The following is an 18,917-nucleotide window of genomic DNA, read 5'->3' as shown; positions in this document are numbered from 1 at the left end:
AACACTTTATATGACATACATGGGTCAAAGCCAGTAGAGACACCTTGTATAAACACAAGTGTGTCATTTAGCTTACCATCAAATAATCACACGAACATACCTATAAATGACAACTCTATGCTAGGCATATTGCATGAAGATTTCTTGGTGCTCATTGATGACACATCACTAGTTGCGCCTGCCGCAGAACTTCATAAGCGTGTTCGATTATTCGTAGGACCCTCGACAACTGCTGCTAATTCAACAGCCCTCCACGAACAGGTGCACTTCTTTAAAAATCAGACTCCACAGCATGGAAAGTTGCCCATTGTTAGCAGAATTAGGTTTACAGACCCAATAGGGAGTGCACAACTGAAGGCCAGTTCGCCCTCCATTAACGAAATGGGGACTACTACTGATCCGTCACACTCTCAATCTCTGGTGTTGCCTTCCACTTTGAATCATTCAAACGTACATATGGAGAAATAACGACAGTTACACACATCATTGCCTCTCTATCCTCTTGAAGAATCCTCAATTGATCTAAATGACTAGGAATTACAAAATCTCCCAGTCCTTACCCGGATTCTAAACCTATTGGATAAAGGACACGGGTATACACATTTAACGATTAGAGAGCTTAAAACGTCTACTTCTGATATTCTTTCCAAACGTAATAAATTAGAAGGCTTTATGTTGGCTAAAGACAATTGTCACTCATTCTGGGCCTCACAAGCAGCAAAAGTGCCTGAGCCTCCTACAACTTCACCAAAATCATTGACAAACTCCAACACAATCCACACAGACACAGGTTATTATTGGAGATGTTTATGATCACTCAAAAACGTATGCACAAATTGCTCAGAAACAAAACTCCCTTCACTTGGGTACTGATACTAACATACAAATTGACCCATTGGAAATACTCAAACTACAACATGATAGAATGATAGTCATTGAAAACATCTTTGGACCTCTGTGGCCTTGAATGTTTGGACGGCCGCTATAACTCAATCCGAGGATCCACAGATTACCTCTGATAGCCCAACTCCTTTAACTGACATAATGGACCAACACCTTGAAATGGAGGGTAATGTACCACCTATTCCTAAAGAGACTCCATCACAGGAGGTTCTATCGCAAAGCAAATATTTCCCCTCAAGGAAAGCAAAACGAATGCACACAAGAGCATTAAAAAGACGACATCAGGCAAAAACGTCTGGCAAGAACAATAATACAAATGACTCGGCACAAATTAAAACCAAATATATGCCCTTGGAAAAAAATTAAAGGCCATAACACGAGCATACAAAAAATATGTAGCATCACTAATGATGATGCCCTTTTAGATCTAAACCAGCTTGATTCAGAAAGCAAAATCATACTTGAAATAAAAGATCAGGGACTGATCTGGTGCCTTACAGAGAATTCTCCCTAACACAAATGTGTCCTGTTAGGTCTGGATCTTTTATGATCCAGAGATCACGACTAACATGATCTCCATTGGGTACTGCAATTTCAACACTTATTGGATTCACTGAATGGTCAATCCAATGATGATGTTCCTGAGATATCTCTCATATTAGACAAAGTCTGAAGTGGAAATGAGCAAACAGCTGCGATGATTCAAACGCAATTGCTCCACTTTCAAAAGACACAATAAAACGTCGTCTGGCGTTGTACAGCCTACCTGCAAAGTCCAAAGTGTACCAATAACATCGGGTATGTCCTTATTACCCGTACCTGGCCAAACATGTATCGGTAATACAACTTTAATAAAGGTGAGAGAATCGCCTACTAAAGATCGGGCACCAGAGGCGGCCGTAATGGTCCAATTCCAGATGTTACCTCCAAGCCTGTGGCATCTAGAAAAGTGAATATAGCCATCCATACCTTAATCATGGAACCACTGACGGGAATCTCGGCTGTGTCAACTTGCCCCTTTAGCACTTTCTGAAGTAATAACTGAAATTAAACTAATGTTGGGGTGGAGCAGCGACGTTTCACTAAATGGTCAAGCTAGCATTAATCGATCGTTCATTATGAAAACATTTAATCAAATTCCTTCACTCCGGAATCTTCTTTCAAATGATGTAGAATGGATTAAACTTCCAATCTACAACAATAACCGTATGCTTTTTAGACTTCAGTCACAAATAATAGCCCAGCTTCTATCGGATCACCAAACCGACTTGAAACTACTTGGCTTTCATCTATATGCCTTTCGATCCATGGATGAGGATAATACCTTTATAGAATTCAAGCCCATCTTTGTTACAGAAAAAGCTCGATCGAATACATCTGACCATCAATCCAACGACTTGAAAACTGTCGTCCTAGGTCAACTTGAATCATTCTCAAATATCCTAAAGGGCCTAGTTTGGCTAGAACCATTGTTCAAATCCTTATCTAATGAGTGTAAACCACCAGACAAGTTATAATCGTACGCCTTGTCCATCATAACGTGGAACTGCTGTGGATTTAAAAACGTGTTCTCGTGGCACGCCACCTCTTACTCTCCAGAGCTACCCTCTTGAAAGGGGCCCCTAGGGGACCCTGACGTCTATGGAAACAAGGCGAGTCACCATACACGATAGAGACGCCAGACACGAGGTTGTATTCCCAAAGCTAGGGTTTTATTGCAAAGCAAAAGTCTCAGTTGGCCAACTCGGTCTCAACGCCCCACGACGAGCATCTCTAGACCTCAAGGGACGCAAGAGAGTGAATTACGTACATCAGTTACCTATATACAAAATGCATATCAAACAATCAGCTATGAGATTTATAACACCCCTCTTCATTGGGTTTCTTTGAACTTGGTGTGATGGTGGACATCTCTGACTACTATGACACCTTCAAACATCTATTCTAGTAACAATTTGCAATTTGTGAGTGCGTAGGCATCTTCCGGTTATTGAATAGAACATGGCGCTTCTGTTCTTGGAAGCGAATTACATACAGGGGGATTTGCATTCCGGACCTTGCTATCTATCAGGTGCTATTTGTGTCCTGGGAGCCGACATGCTCTTAGCGGGCTCAGCAAAGGGGGGCCGTTAGAAAAGCATAATTCAAGCCTTTAGCGGTGTTATTCTAACATATTCTACCATATAACGAGACTGGCTGGCAGCTGTGAAATTATTAAATGCCCTGCGGCTCTGCTTCAAGGCTACATTAAGGAGGGAGCCGGGCATTCTTCCTGGCACTGCCTACGTTTGAGTTTCAGCAAAACTCTTGTTATCCTCTCGGCCCTGTGGCCTTGTCCTTTTCATATACAGTCAACAAAGTTCCACAGTCGAGCAGTGTAAGCGGAAAATATACTGCGAAGCAATAGGAACAGAAAGCAATGAGCAATGGTTAGAAAACAAAATGGCGATTCTTGTTACATCAAAATGGCCGTTCATTGGAAAACTCGAAAACTTATATTCTGTCGTATCGTGCATGAGACAGTTGGCCCACGGCCACCAAAATGCGTTTGCGGTCTCAAATTAGATTTCTAGACTGACACTCTCTTGTCCTATTACAGGTAACAATGAGCTTGGCCGAAATCCACCTTGACGGATTCACACCCTACTCGCATGAATCGCATAGAACATGCAGAGGTCTACAGGGTCGTCCATCAGGTGGCCTGGCCATACTGAAACAAAATAGTTTCAAATTCACTTGTAGATACATATATTCTTCTGCAGAATTTTTTGTCATATAGATAACTATCAAAGGCTTGTGTCCTCTTATCATATTAATTGTGTCATTATATTGGAACCCAAATGATATACCTTTGAACATTCTTGCAAATCTAAATTCAGTACTAATAGACGCAACCTCAAAGAATCAAAAATATGAAATCATAATAGGAGGAGACATCAATTCCTCACTATTAGTACATTCTAACTCAACTCCTGACAATATGGTTCGTATCAAGCTCTATCTAGAGAAAGAGGGATGTATTGGACTCAGTTATTTGAACAGTGGGATGTCCACATTATTATTCCGGAGGCGCATCTCTCACAAGTCACCTGGCAACGTGTCAAAAATAGTTATTGCAACATCCCGCTTCTTGGCAACTAATAGTGGTCCTCTGAAAATATGCAACCCTATCTGGGTGATATGATTTTAAAATGTATTATATTCATTCCTATGAAACAATTCTATTCCAATCCAAATCTAGCATTGGTCCAGATCGATGGATATGCACTCTCGATGCGCTGGAATCCTACCTTGTGCAGACTTGTCTGCCCGTGTTAGTCGTGAGCTCTGGATCAAAGATCCAGACCTAACAGGACACATGTGTTAGGGAGAATTCTCTGTAAGGCTAATTTCCCAAACCTAGTGAGTCCCCCAGCAGCTTTGCTGGATTTTTGGGGTTTATTTTTTTCTCTCCTGCTAAGAGTGAGATTCTTTTGCTCCCACTCTTAGACATGATTTGAGGTGGTCCTTTAACTTTCCATGGCCCTCATTATGACCCTGCCGGAGATCCATGGTGCAATTTGCACCATGGACCATGGCGCAGAGCTGCCAACTCCGCCATGGGGGTTGGCGGACTTACCGCCCCATTCCGACCTTGGCGGGGCGGTAAGTCCCCAATCCCCATTTACCCTTCCCCATTCCCATTTTTGCTCCATAGGGTATAATGGGAGTGGGGAAGGCGTTAATTACGCCACCGTAGAATACGGTGGCGTAATTAACAAGGGGTCCCGTAGCGCCATGGAATTTACCGCCCGGAAAATCCGGGCGTAAAAATCGCCATGGCGCTACGGAAAGTCCTAATCTGGCGGAGAGGTACGCCATGCATTACGCTGGCGTAAACCCCTCTCCGCCAGGGTCGTAATGAGGGCCCATGTGTTTTATGGGGTCTTTTACTCCATATGGTCTTGTGTTTTTTTTATGTGGGTTACACAGCACCCTCCGTGCCGTAACCCAGGGGTGTCGTAGAGACCCCCCAACATAGACTCCATACCCTGGGACTGACTACTGTCTCCCAGGGCATGTAAAGTCACCATTGGCTTTACTAGTCCCAAATTATGAACAGAAACCAGTACAAACCATCATATTGTGGACGTACTGGTTGGGGCAATTCGATTGCCTCGGGGTCTGTTGTTCGAGGGGGCACGTCTCCCTCCCCCCTGATCGAGTTTTGGCTGGTGGCAGTGAATACTACTTTTTATATTCGACCGCGAATGCATCTCTATGGGATTTTCCCATTGTTCGAGGCTACCAACTTTAATTATTTAATTCTTATAGCCTCGAACATACCGTCGGTTTATTTAATATTAATTCACTGGTTGGTATTTTTTGCCAGAACTCGATTTTAAAATGGCGTTTGTGTTCTCTTCTGTGACTCCAACCCGAGTCAAGCCCTTTGTTCCACTTTTTGGCGGGCTTCTCCACAGAAGCCTCCAAAAGTGGTGCCACTCTGTCTGGGTACCACAGGGGGTGTGGGAGGGGCTTTAGGCACCCTGGACAGAGTTACCTTGGTAACTCTATTCGCACTCTTGTGTGATTGGCCCAAGTGGTGAGCCGGCCGGCACACCACTTAGCATGTTTGATTGACAGCTAGGCTGAGTGAATGGGGGTTTGGCTGCATAAAAGCAGGGCTTTGAGGACTGGAACTTCAGAAGTCGCCACAGGACCTAAGAATCCGAGGAGGGATAAGCTGAGCCGACCTGCAACGAAGACACCACCGGTGGAGCCCTGCTGAACCGTCTCACCACTTTTTCCCGACGACAGAGGAGATCTCCAGTCCGGAGAGTCTTCTTCCTTTGACTGGTCGGGATAACCAGTTTTGCCTTCTTTTCACCTTCCTGGAGCATCTCGTGGCCGCCTTGCCCGTGCCAAGCACCCCGGCAACCGGAATAGCACAGTTTAGCACTACCGCGAAGAGAAGGGTAGTGCCTTTTAACCGGAGAACTCTGCGGCTGGTTTCTTCCCTGGCAGTGCAGCGACCTTCTTCTTTCCTCCACGGCGAGACCTCTTCTTCCTCTGGACAAAACACCGACTTGCACCTGCTGCCAGGAACAACTGCCCCCGCTGGACCTTCCTTCACACTTAAGATACTGTGTCCCGCCTGGCTTCCCTTGCACCAGATCGTTCGGGGTGACAGTAAAGCCTCGACTTTCTAACCTGGGCTGGCCTGGGAAAACCTAGCTAACTTTTCCTGACTTTAATTTCATCCTTTTTGTGCGAACTATCTACAAAGACTTTTTGGGCATAACCCCACTGGTGAACCTGGACCCCTTCTGCTTGCTCTCTCCAAGAGTGGGCCTTGCAATTGACTTCCTTGCTCTCCAGTAGAACTCTGCCTATCCTGCCTTACTGTGGTTCCTTGAGAAAGTATTGAAACTTGTGTGCTTCTTTAACTCTGCTTTTTTTCCTCCCTTTCTTTACAACTTATTAGAGTGTCGCTCGCCTCTGTCTGAAAATAAGTGGCGTTTATCACCAAGACTGGTCTAATAAGTGAATAGGGTTGTATATATATATGATAGTGACTGTGTGCTGAAATTACTTAGCTCTTTTTTTGCTAGTGTGATTTACAAGTGTGTTTTTAAATAAATAATTATATACTTTTACACCAAAGCTCTGGTCAGTGTTTGTTTGTACTACTGTGTCTCTGTACCTATTGTGTATACTCTGCATACTGCCTAACTCTTCTTGAGAGAAGTCTGACTGCTCAGCCACAGCTACCAAGTGAATCTGTGTGGTACAGACTGCTACCAAGTGGGTTTACTGCCAAACACCGGCAGTCTTAAATCTTTTGCAGTGGTCCCTAAGGGAACTGCACAGGTTTCTGCCCAACAATATGCAAGGAGGCTGACGACTGGAATATAAGGATGATACATTCACATCTCAGAAATCTTGCTACCCAAGATCATTTAAATCGACCAACCCATCACCCGAATAAATGTATCAAAGCAATTAAGCTTCTCAAACAACAACAAAAATTTTGAAATTAGATGGATACGAAGATCATCCACTTCCACTATGGAATATTGCTCCCTCAGAAAAAAAAAAAAAAACTTTTGAGGTATAAAAAAAGAATTGAATTATTTTTCGAAAATTGCCTGATGGAGAATCATTCAATGATAAACTTCCTAGTAAATAAAAACTCCTGAGATATCTGGGCGATACTGAGGAATCCATTGGGTTCTCAAATCCTCACTTTCCAAGCGGCTAGATCTGGTGACACTTGGACAGAATATTATAATACGAAATATCAACTACCACAGTGTTTTCTTCTTTGATTCTCAAACTGTCAAAAAGCATCCTTTCAAATTGCCCATGGGATGTTGAGGACGTGCAATGGGCTATTCAAAAACTTGAATTCTCTAAATCAGCAGATCTTGATGGGCTTTCCCCCGGTGTCCTCAAAGACAATCCCCACTTCTGGGCTATGATCCTGAAAAGGCGATATGACATTATTTTTGAGACCAAGTTCATTCCTGAATCGTGGCTAACATCAATTATTATTCCCCTACACAAAAAAAGGCCCATGTGAAATTCCCTCTAACTTTCACCTAATTGCCTTGATTGATGTTGCAGCCAAAGTATTTGCCATATTAGTGCTTAAAGACCTAAACTATTATATCTCGGAATACCATACACTATTTTGGTTCCAGACTGGCTTTAGAAAGTTAATGGGCACTCCACTGAATGCCACCACCCTAGCTCATCTATTGGCATCCTCGCAACAGTCAGGAAATGGTCCCATCTATATGGCGCTACTCAACATGTCCTCCCCATTCGATAGTGTCATTAGAGGTATACTTTGGCAAAAAATGCAACGCTTTGGTATTTCAATCCACATCATCGTAATTATAGCCCAACTGCACACTCAAACTAATTATAGAATTCGTATCAATCAATCGGGGTTACTCACAGACTCCCCACAGAAATCGGAGTAAAACAGGGGTGCAATCTCGCTGCAATACTCTTTAATCTCTACATGGCCGATATCGACGGCATATGGATTGACTCTATAACCTTTCCTGTAAAATTAGGAGAATTGGGACTCAACTGGTTTGCTTTTGCCGATGGCGTCTTTCTCTCTGACCGTACACCATATGGCTTACAGAACAAACTTCATTGTTTTTCTACATTTTGCGAACAACATAATCTGGCCAGGAACTCTGCAAAACCTAAATTCTCGTATTTTCTAACAAGACTAAAATAGTGAGATTTCAGTGGAACATCGAAAATAATCCAATCGAATGCACTCTGGGATTGACTTACCTAGGTTATCACCTCACAAACACTAATTCCTTAAAGATGTGGCGTAGTTCTTTATCTATTAAAATTGCACCCCTGATAGCACAGATTAAGCTTATTTACTACAAACATTGCAAATTCTCACTCATACCACTGCTCGACTTCTACTTATTGAAAGTGGAGTCTACCATCTTGTATGAGCTTGATCTTTGCTTACTTGATATTGGTAAAATCCTTAACAAAATTCAAGGGCTAATCTGGAAAACCGTTCTTGGTATACCAAAGAGCATGCCCAATGTTATAGTTATTCATGAGCTGGGTTTGTCCTCACTGGCCTCAAAACTTATATGGAGAAGGCTCAGCAATTGGGCTAAAATGTTCTATCCTCCTCCGCCTAATCCTCTATATGAGGACTTAGCACAAATGCTTGCAAATTCCATACCAGCGTCGCTTTCACGTTTCAACAATCAAATGTTGACTTTGCTTGCTGCTGTGGTGATGGATCCTGTAGATCTACAAAAACATCTTGCGCTTGTGAAGAGGAAGCTTGTTCAACTTGATTGGGCCCTCACATCAGATCAAATTGCCTTATACAGATCATACCCAGAATATGCAAAATACTCACACAAGAAACAACATTGTTTGCCATACCCAACATGCTTTTATTGCAATCGAGCAAGGAACATTTACATGAGATTTAGGTTAAAACTATTTCTCACTACTGTACGTCTTAAAAACTGGAAACAAAACAAAGACTCTGAAAATGAGGGCCTCTGTCGCTTTTGCGACAGCACTACTGAATTGGAGACACTAAAGCATTTAGTAGTATTTTGTGGATTCTTTGAAAATCAGAGATTGTTAATGTTGGGATAATATCTGCCCTCCGATTCATGTTTTTTTCATGAAATATTATGGGTGAGATGCATGTGGGGACGCAGTAATACCCTAGTTTTTGCTTTGGTACGTCTACTTGATTGTATTCAGTTAAAACTCAGTGATCTTGAGGAATGAAATATCAAGAATGTATATCAATAATATTCCTCATATATAGAATGAATTTAAGTATGCTATAAGCTTATGTCATGCACAAGCTATTGAGATTAAGAGACAGCTTAGAAGGTTAGAACAACATTAAGATACAAGTCATATTGATACGATTGTTGGAGGATAGAAGCACAGAAGAACATTATGAAATTGTAATGAATGTACGATGATTTTACACAGTGTAATTTTATTTGTTTGTATATTGTATAATTTAAGAGATTTTATGCTTTGGTTACTCTTCTTTTTTGTGATTATGTAATCACTTCTCTTATATTTGTAAAGGTGCTAATGCATCAAACAAAAAAAAACATCCACTGCCACCACCCCATGCTGGACACATTGTAAATCTAATCAAAAAGACACAAAATAAAAAGTTAAGGATACAAAGACTGCCAACCACACTTCACTTTAGGGTGCTGTGTGCAGTTGTAAATAAATACAAGAAATCCACAAAGAGAGGCATAGACCCTCAGTACTAATACTCTTATGGGCTGGTCAGTTTCCCACCAGAATGAGCAAAAATACAAGGAAGTAAAGCAGAAAGCTTTACTTATCTCCAAAAAGTCAAAACAAAGCAAAAAGGGTATCCCATTGAGGTTTATACGAGGAAAGAAACAAAAAGAAATCTGTAAAGAAACGTCTAAAGAGGGATCCACCTAGTGTAACTAAAACCCCTACAATATTTTGTAGCTATATTTTTATGAATACTGAGACAGTGTTAGAAAACCATGTTAAACAGTCTCTCGGAGAAACGATAAAGTCCACCTCCAAAAAATCTTCTTAAAAACATCTGAGAAGGAACATTAACATGTTGTCCAGATACTCACTGATTGTTCGGTGAGTTTCACCACTTGTTTTTGGAGTTTCTGGCACTCTTTAAATTTCTCCTTGTAATGGTCTGCAGCCATCTGCAGCCGAAGTTTCAAGTCTTCCACTTCTCTACGCAGTTCCTGTTCCAGCCTTGGATTTGCTACATCCTAAAAATAAATAAATACTTTCAATGTTTACTCCGGAATGTGAATTTGTTTCATTTGCTTTGGTGAAAAGTGAATCCATTCCTTTTCTTGAAGATGATCCAAATCTAAGGGCTCATAAATACTGTTCACAATACAGAAGGGACTAGTAGGAGACTAGCATACAGCAGGTAAAAGTCAACAACCAAAATGCATCAGTACAAGTCATATTATTATCTGGATTATTATTAATTTGATGTGGGGCTGGTACTGTAACAAGCACCCTGTACGAACTGGCAAGTACGAGTAGCACGGCATTCCCTTTTTTGCATGCCTTACAATGGGTGAGCAGCAGTTTAAGAGGGCAAAATGAGATGGCAGGTTGAGGGGGTGAGAGATGGGAACGTCAAATGGGGAGGTTATACAAATGTATACAATATTTACAGCTCAGCTTTATACACGTGAAGGCATGTTGGGAAGCACAGTGGAAAACATAGTTCATAATATTTACTGTTGGATCCTGGAAGAGGGATGTCTACGTTATGCATCACATGTGCTCCCTCTAGGGTAAACAGAGAATTCTTAAGCACAATATTAAATATAGGAAGCGTGGGGATGTTATTTATTTCAGTGAGTAAGGAATTCCAGTTGAATGCAGCAGGAAGGATGAATGAGCTGAAGTGTAAAGTAGCACACAAGGAACTGACAGACTGAGCAGTTCCTCAGATTGACAGTTGGGGAATAGGTAGTCTGAGAAGTCGAAGGAATAGATCAGTAGAAAGAGGATGCATAGAGAGTAAAGAATAGTGGCCCAAGAACCAGAGCTTGGGAACAACTTCTCGAACAAGGTACAACTGTTTCTTAAGATGGAAAAAGGCTGATCAGAACAGTAGCAGGTGATCCAATCAAGGGCAGAGACTCTTGTGTCAATGTTAGAAAAGTTAAATACGGTAATGGTGTGATCACCAAAGGCAGCAGAGAGATCAAGAGCAGGATGTAATGAATCTAATGGTGCCATCACTCCCTTAACGGCAGTGACCTCTCTCCACGTGGCTACGGGACGGCAGCCGCTACCTGATCCTGTCCGTGGGGGCGGCTATATGAGGGAGGATCACATGGGGGGCAGGCAACCTCCAGGGGGGTAGTGAGGCACCATGGGACAAGGCATGGTATTACCCTTCCTCTCTGGAGGTTACTGCACCCATACCTATTGCCTTCGTGGCATATTGTTACACCTCCCCTAATTCCCATAGGAAGGTTACTAAGACCTTCGCATAAGATCTGTGTGTGAACCATCAAGATCTGACTTGCCCCTCAAGATTCATGGAAGTATCTTCTTAGACTCTTCCTACAAGTTACTCAGAACAAACTTGCTCTTAAAGACTACTGAGAATACTTGCACATCAAGAATGGACTACCATTCCCATAACCATTGGAACAAGGAAGATGAGCCAAGTAATGCAGAGCTGAAAAGACCAAGAGCGCAGCATGTGCTCTAGTTGCTGTGAGCACGTACATGTAACCTGTAGATTTAAACCGTAGCCACAGAAAGGACTGAGAGACCGTGGGGCTGCAAAAGGTGTAGTGGAGCCAACCAGCTCACGGAGGAAGAAAAGGAAGGCTGACCGAACTGAAAAACATGCAGGAACACCAGAAGCCAACGCAAGGCTACTGGGCGTTTGCAGGTGTTACGAGGCAGCATTTGCCTTACCGACACTCCGCAAGAAGCAATAAAAACCAACAGGAACTGCGAGTAGCAGAGAAGTCGAATGAAGGCGGAGAGAGGGGAAGAATCACTGCGTGTCTGCCACCGGCTTGCCGCAAGAGAAAAGAAGCACACCAGAAAGAGTTGGTGTGTCCAAGAAAAGGTAGCAGGTACACTGGGGCGTATTGGCAATCATGCCAAATGCATATGACTGCAAAGGAAGCAAATGAAGTATATTAGAGAGAAAGAAGTGGTGAGCATTCTCTTTAATGGGGAAAACAGAACAAAAGCAAGGAACTTTCAAAGTGATGTGTGCATGCAATAAACACATGAGAAAACCCCTGGGAAGATAGTATACCAGGCAGACACAGTGCCAGATAAAGAAAACATGAGAACAATGTACCTTTGGGAGTGTGTACAGGCAGTTGCAAGAGTGCATTTGAGAAAGCCCTGGTAGAAGCGTATACCAGGCAGTTGCACGTGTGTACATTTGAGAAAGCCTTGGCAGAACAGCACACCAGGCAAGGAGACATTGAAGTGTATAGGAACCATATTATGCAAAAAGAGGTCCACAGAAGGATAAATTAGGACTAGTAAAAAGGCTGTGCGAAACCAAAAAGAGAAGGAGTGCAAACCTGGCAGGTGAGTACACCAGGTGTTCCGACAAGCAAAGCCAAAGAGTCAAGTTGTTTTGTGTATCAGTTGCGTTGTCAAACAAGAGAAACCCAAGGAACTGATATATTTGAGTCTACAATAGAAGGAAGAGAAATCCAGGGGAAGGGAACCACCACCCTCTGGAATAAGATACTCATCCTTCTGGAACATTTATGTTGGAGTTCTACTTTTTCCTTTTTGAACATTTATAAACCACTCAAGGACAAAGACATTATCCTTTTCTCTGTATAGTTTATTTTGTTAGACTGCGAGGGCCGGAATCTGAACGAAAAATATTCCTACTACGAAAGGTCATGTTTTCATTGTGGAAGGAGAACATGCCAACGTTGCGCAGAAAAGCGCACACAGCTTTGTTCACATTGTGCCGCGCTTTCTCCATTAGTGGACCACAAGGAAGAACGCAGCCACATCTGCCTTTGGGCAATGCGAGAGAAGATTATGTGTGAATTTGGAAACATTTCCATTAGTTGGTAAAATGTCTCCTTCATTGCAAACTGCAGTGAAATGCCAGTAACATGCCCTAAACTGTTCCCTCCACAATGAACAATAATAATGTCTGGATGAGAGAGCATCCCCAAACTAGCACAAAACGGACCCACATGGACCCACTGCATTTCACGTATTACGCATCAGTGCACAGCAACATTAGCGAAACCAAGGTGTGCTGCTCGTGCACAACGCCGGGCGGAAAGTTGCACCCAATGTATCCACAAGTGGCCCAACAGCCATATAGTCCGCCTACTTAACGGAACACCCGCCCCCGTAGCCATGTCCACTCCCATTGGCCACAATCTGTTCCTACACACCACACCCACAAATTCATATTGAACAATCCCAACTCCTGCATAGTCCCATTTCTATTGCACCCACCCTCACAATACCCGGATAAGGCACGGCTTTCGCCAACATATTGCCCTGTGTACGGGGCTACACAAACACATTTGAAGCGTAATAAAAAAATCAGCGTCTTCGTAGAAGTTATGCAAGGAACAAGTTACTTACCTGTAACTGTTGTTCTCCAGCATGGGTCTGGCATGGATTCACATGCTCATGAATATTCACCGTCGTCAGGCTGGGAATCCTCGGTAAAGAAAAAATCTGTTTCAGTTTAGTTTCTGAACTGTCTTTCTACTAATAACCAATCACTGGTCTCTGGGTCATACTGCCCCCAGCCAATGACTGCCCTCTACCTAAGCCCCTCCTCTGGCAGCCATCTTCAGATTTGGTAGCACTTAAAGTGGCAGTAGGACCAAGAGAAGAGCCGCAGAGGGGTAGGCGGGAGGGTTTGCATGTGAATCCATGCCAGACCCATGCTGCAGAACAAGAGTTACAGGTAGGTAATGTCATGATTCCTGCCCCTCATGTCTCCAGCCTTCCAAGAGGTCAGGCTGGAGCCAGGCCACAATCACCTATATGGACCTCAAGGGCCTCAAGGGCCTCTCCATCCCTCCAAAGACCCACTTGGAGTCAGACTTGGCGCTTGTGGCACGCGACTCACTCACTCCCATAGGATAACATTGGGGATTGGACTTTTAGTGCATTGATGGGGACAAGATGGATGCCCCCACATATTTCGGTTCCCAGAACTGCATGTGCAGTCTAGTCTTTTGGGTGTGGTTCAGCCAGAGACACCTGGGATACCCAGAGACTATTTAAGCCATGCCCAGGCTGAGAAACATGCTTTGTGTTTTCTGCACTTGCAGCGTGACACTCACCGTGTTCGGATCGGTGGTCTCCGGTAGGCCTGCATCTTTCTTCTGCGCTCAGCTCCTGCAAGAACAAGTACACTGTTAGGAACAGCCTTACCTTGCGGCGCTTCTGCCCATCATTCATAGCTCCTTCTGTTCTGCGGGCATCTTCGGCGGTGTCATTCCCATCCCAGCACGCCGCTTCCTAAGGAAAAGGGAAAACAGAAAAAAGGCATTAGTAAGCATTCAGCAAATCTTTGCTTATTTTTAAAGACTGTACGAGCTTCAAACACTTCCCTGAATCCCAGCCGCTCTGGGGGAACTCTGTCTCCGGAACTGCTCATCCATCTGCAAGAGGGAAAAGACACTCCAGTTTAGCGTGGAAACATCTAGAGGCGCCGCATACCGCGCTTACTCTCCGCATTTCTTCTTCATAACCGGCATCCACGCTGAAAACGTTGCAGCACCTAAAAGACACAGAAAAAGAACTCAGTTCAATACAAATACAAAAGGGTCGCATCGCGCTCTCATTCACCTTCAGCGCTACTCATCTCAGCAGCACATCGCCATCCCTGGATGCCGGCCATCATCTAAGGAAGGAAAGGAACGAAGTTAGAGAACTGTTCAAAAGACTCATTATACTTACCTGTCAGACTTTTGCCAGTGAAGTAACGAGGCAGCAACGAGCCCGCATCAATCAACGCGCCTCTGCGCTGAAAGCAGGACGGAGAGCACACTTTCCAAGAAAACAAGGCCCAGTCTCCAGTCGAGTAGACTCCAGGGAAGGGTTCGAGGTCTTAAGAGGTCAGAACCAGGTGAGCGTTACAAGTAACTGGTTCCTTCTCCAGCATGGGGTCTGGCATTGATTCACATGCTCATGAATACAAGAATACATTGCAGTATACACATGCTCAACCACGGGAAGTGGCAAGGCTCAACATTATGCATTACAAAACTCAACATTAAGCATCTCTTACCTCCTAACCAGGCTCACCTTCAGGTGAGCAGGTTGCGCAGCACTGCCTGGTCGACTCTGGACTCCTCCCTGGAATCCCAGTCGACGCAGTAGAATTTCGTGAAGGTGTGCGTCAACCTCCACGTAGCAGCCCTGCAGATGTCCAGTAGGGGTACACCAGACAAGAACGCCGTGGTAGCAGCGATCGCTCTGGTCAAATGGGCTCTCGGACGGCCGGGCAAGGGTCTGTTTGCCAACCGATGACAGTGCATAATGCAGCCGGAGAGCCATCTGGAAATGGAAGCCTTCGAGAGGGCCTTCACTTGGTTCACAGGTCCAAAGTTCACAAACAGCTGTGATGCCTCTAGAAAACTCTTTGTGCGGTCCAAGTAGAACTTCATCGCTCTATCCACATCCAGCGAGTGCAAAGTCCTCTCCGACGGCGACGGGAAGAAAATAGATAACACCAAGGGCTCGTTGAGATGGAAGTCCGACGGCACCTTGGGCATGAAGGAGGGGTGCGTCCTCAGCACTACTCATCTCGTGGAATGTCAGGTATGGCGGTTTACAGTAGAGGTCCTGGATCTCTCCCACTCGCCGTGCGGAGGTGATGGCCACAAGAAACGCCGGCTTCCATGGTAGGAATTTCAACGGTGCCGAATGCAGGGGCTCGAATGGCGTGCCCATGAGCCTGGTCAGCACCACGTTGAGTTCCCACGCCAGGGTCGGAGCCTTCACTGGCGGGAATGAGTTGAATAGTCCTTTCATGAACTCCTTCACCAGGCGGTAACACCACAGCGACGACCGCCCCGGAGTTCTGGTGTAGTGGGAGTTAGCCGCCAGATGGATCTTGATGGAGGCATGTGCCAGCCCCACCTTGTCCAGCTACAGCAAGTACGGCAGCACTTGAGGGGCCGTAATCCGTAGAGGGTTGATCTTCTGTGCACGGCACCAGACAGAGAACCTCTTCCATTTATGCCCATAGCACTTAAGAGTTGAGGACGCCCTGGCCTTTGCAAGGACCTCCTTGCAGTCCGCCGAGATATCGTAGCCTCCGAACTCTAGTACTGCAGGATCCAGGCTGGCAGGTTCAGCGATCCTGGGTCGTGATGTAGGATGGCGCCTCCTTCCCTGGAGAGAAGATCTGCGTCCGTCGGCAGTTTGACTGGGGGGGACGCCGACGAGTCCAGAAGGTCCGGGAACCATATCTGCCTCGGCCACGCTGGTGCGACGAGGATCATCCTGCACCGGGACCGTCTGAGTTGACTGATGAGTCGCAGAAACAACGCATACAGGAACAGGCCGTCCCAGGGGAAGGAGAATGCATCGCCCATGCTCCCCAGCTGGGGAAACCTGCTGGTGAACCTCCGGTACTTGGTGTTCGACGCCGTTGTGAAGAGATCTATCTGGGGATTGCCCCATTGTCGGAATAGTCGATCCACTTGATCCTGCCGGAGTTCCCACTCGTGGCACGAGCGCAGCGCCCTGCTGAGCGAGTTGGTGACGGTGTTCTTTACTCCTGCCAGGTGGAAGGGTACCAGGAACATTCTGTGGGCCACGGCCCAGTGCCACAGATCCTGCGCTTCCTTGGATAGGGCTGCGGATCTGGTGCCCCCTTGCTTCCAGATGTAGAACATCGTGGTGGTTTTGTCGGTGAAGACCCTCACCAGCTTGCCCTTGAGGGACAGGAAGAATGACCTGAGGGCCCAGAACACGGCTCCGAGCTCCAGGACGTTGATGTGTAGTGACCTCTCCTCCGGGAGCCAAAGGCCTCTTGCGTGGAGATCTCTGGTGTGCGCTCCCCATCCTTCCAGGGAGGCATCCGTTGTCACCGTTTCCTGATGTGTCGGGATCTGGAAGTCCATACCCGCCACTAGATGTGCACACTTGCCCCACCATCGGATCGCTTGGCGGAACCTCTCATTGAGGGAGATCTTGTCTTCGAAATTGCCCGCAGCTTGCATCCTACGGGCGCCGAGGAACTCCTGCAGTGATCGCATCCGCAATCTGCAGAGGCGCACGAGGTAGATGCACAACGACTTCATGCCGAGTAGGGACTTGATGGACCTCACCCATGCCATGTCTATGGTCAACAGCCGTTGTACCTTGCCCAGGATGGCCTTCGTCCTTTCCTACCGACGGTGAAGCCAATCGCGCCACTGTGTCGAGTCTGGCTCCCAGGAACAGGGCGTCTTGCGCCGGTACCAAGTGGGATTTCGCGAAGTTGATCGAGAATCCCAGATCCGTGAGCAGTCAGACGGTTTCCGCTATGTGATCGACGGCGAATTCTCTTCACTTTGCTCAGATGAGCCAATCATCCATGTAGGGGTATACGTGGATCCCCTGCAGGTGCAGCCACCGGTGCCAGGCACTTGGTGAAGACTCTTGACACAGACTTCAAACCGAAGGGTAGGGCCTTGAACTGGTAGTGTCGTCCTTGGACTACGAATCGTAGGAACTTTTGATGACCTTTGTGTATTGGGATGTGGAAGTAGGCATCCTCCAAGTCCAGCGGCGATAGGAAGTCACTCTCATCCAGCTGTCCCAGCACGTGCTGAAGGGTGACCATCCGGAACTTCTGGGACTTGATGTATTTGTTGAGGCGACGAAGTTCCAGGATGGGTCGTCAACCACCGGTCTTCTTTCGGACGAGGAAGTATCGCGAGTATACTCCGGAGCCCCAGAGCCTCTACGGGACGAGTTCGATTGCACCCTTTTTTAGCATTCCTCGTACCTCCCCAAGTAGCTGTGGCACGTGGTTCTCCTTCCTGGCCACGGGTGGTAGACGGTGACGCTTTCTTTGGAATTCCAGAGTGTGCCCGTGGGCCAGCGCATCCAGCACCCAACGGTCGATGGAGATGGACTCCCACAAGCTGACGAATTTCACCAGCCGGCCTCCCACCGGGGTGCTTGGGTGGGGGCCCGACATCACGGCCGGTTCAATATTGCTTCACCTAGGCCTTGCCTCCTTGGCGACGACGCCGAAGTCCTCCGGCCTTGCTGCGGCCTCCTGCTAAAATGAGCGGGCCGCTTGGCGGTATGACGTGGAACCGCCACCAAATCCTTTGGAGGCCCATTGAACTTGCCTCCGGGGGTCCGAAAGGACGGCCGCTGTTGATGGAGAGAACCTAAGGCCCGGGCCATCTCGGTGTCCGCCTTGATGGCCTGCAGTGACTCGTCCACTGCCTTGCCGAACAGGGCATGTCCAGTACCCTGGTCTGAACGTCCTGACGAAGTCAGTGGCCTTGAGCCAACCACGAAGGCAAACGCTGTTGCACATCTGGCGAAACCCGGTGTCGGCGATGTCTGTGGCCACCGTGATGGCGTGGTCCGACACCACCTCACCTTCCTGAAAGATATCAAGGGCCGCCGCCCTCTTGCCTGGCAGGAAATCCAGGAGGGGAGTGATCTTGAACCACAGCTCCCGTTCGTAGCATGCCACGATCACAGGGGCGTTGGCCGGATGGTCGTCGCCGCCGACGAGATGACTCGTCGTCCCATGGCGTCCAGCTTCTTCCCCTCGCCGTCCGGTGGGGAAGTGCAAGTTGATGCCGTCGCCCCAGCCGATTTCTTCTTGGCCGCCATAGAGACCACTGAATCCGAGGACGGCTGAGCTCTGAGGCACATCGGGGCGAAATCTGGGACCCGGCACTTCTTCTCATACCGGTCCCTCTTCGCAGGAGCCGTGGACGGGTTCTTGAGAACCGATAGTCCTTCGT

The 18,917-nt window shown here is 46.3% G+C and overlaps 1 protein-coding gene across 1 annotated transcript in view; it reads right to left on the bottom strand.

The window, feature by feature from the left end:
• TAX1BP1 (Tax1 binding protein 1) overlaps positions 1-18,917 on the bottom strand; it is a 1,378,509-nt gene that overhangs the window by 965,612 nt on the left and 393,980 nt on the right. The window contains exon 10 of the mRNA XM_069648239.1: positions 10,050-10,199. Coding sequence (XP_069504340.1) covers positions 10,050-10,199 — 150 coding nt within the window. The remainder of the gene's footprint in view (positions 1-10,049; positions 10,200-18,917) is intronic.

Source organism: Ambystoma mexicanum, chromosome 2q (genome assembly GCF_040938575.1).
Source record: "Ambystoma mexicanum isolate Mex_15411 chromosome 2q, UKY_AmexF1_1, whole genome shotgun sequence".
Classification (NCBI taxonomy): domain Eukaryota; kingdom Metazoa; phylum Chordata; class Amphibia; order Caudata; family Ambystomatidae; genus Ambystoma; species Ambystoma mexicanum.
This window is presented reverse-complemented; position numbering and strand designations above follow the sequence as displayed.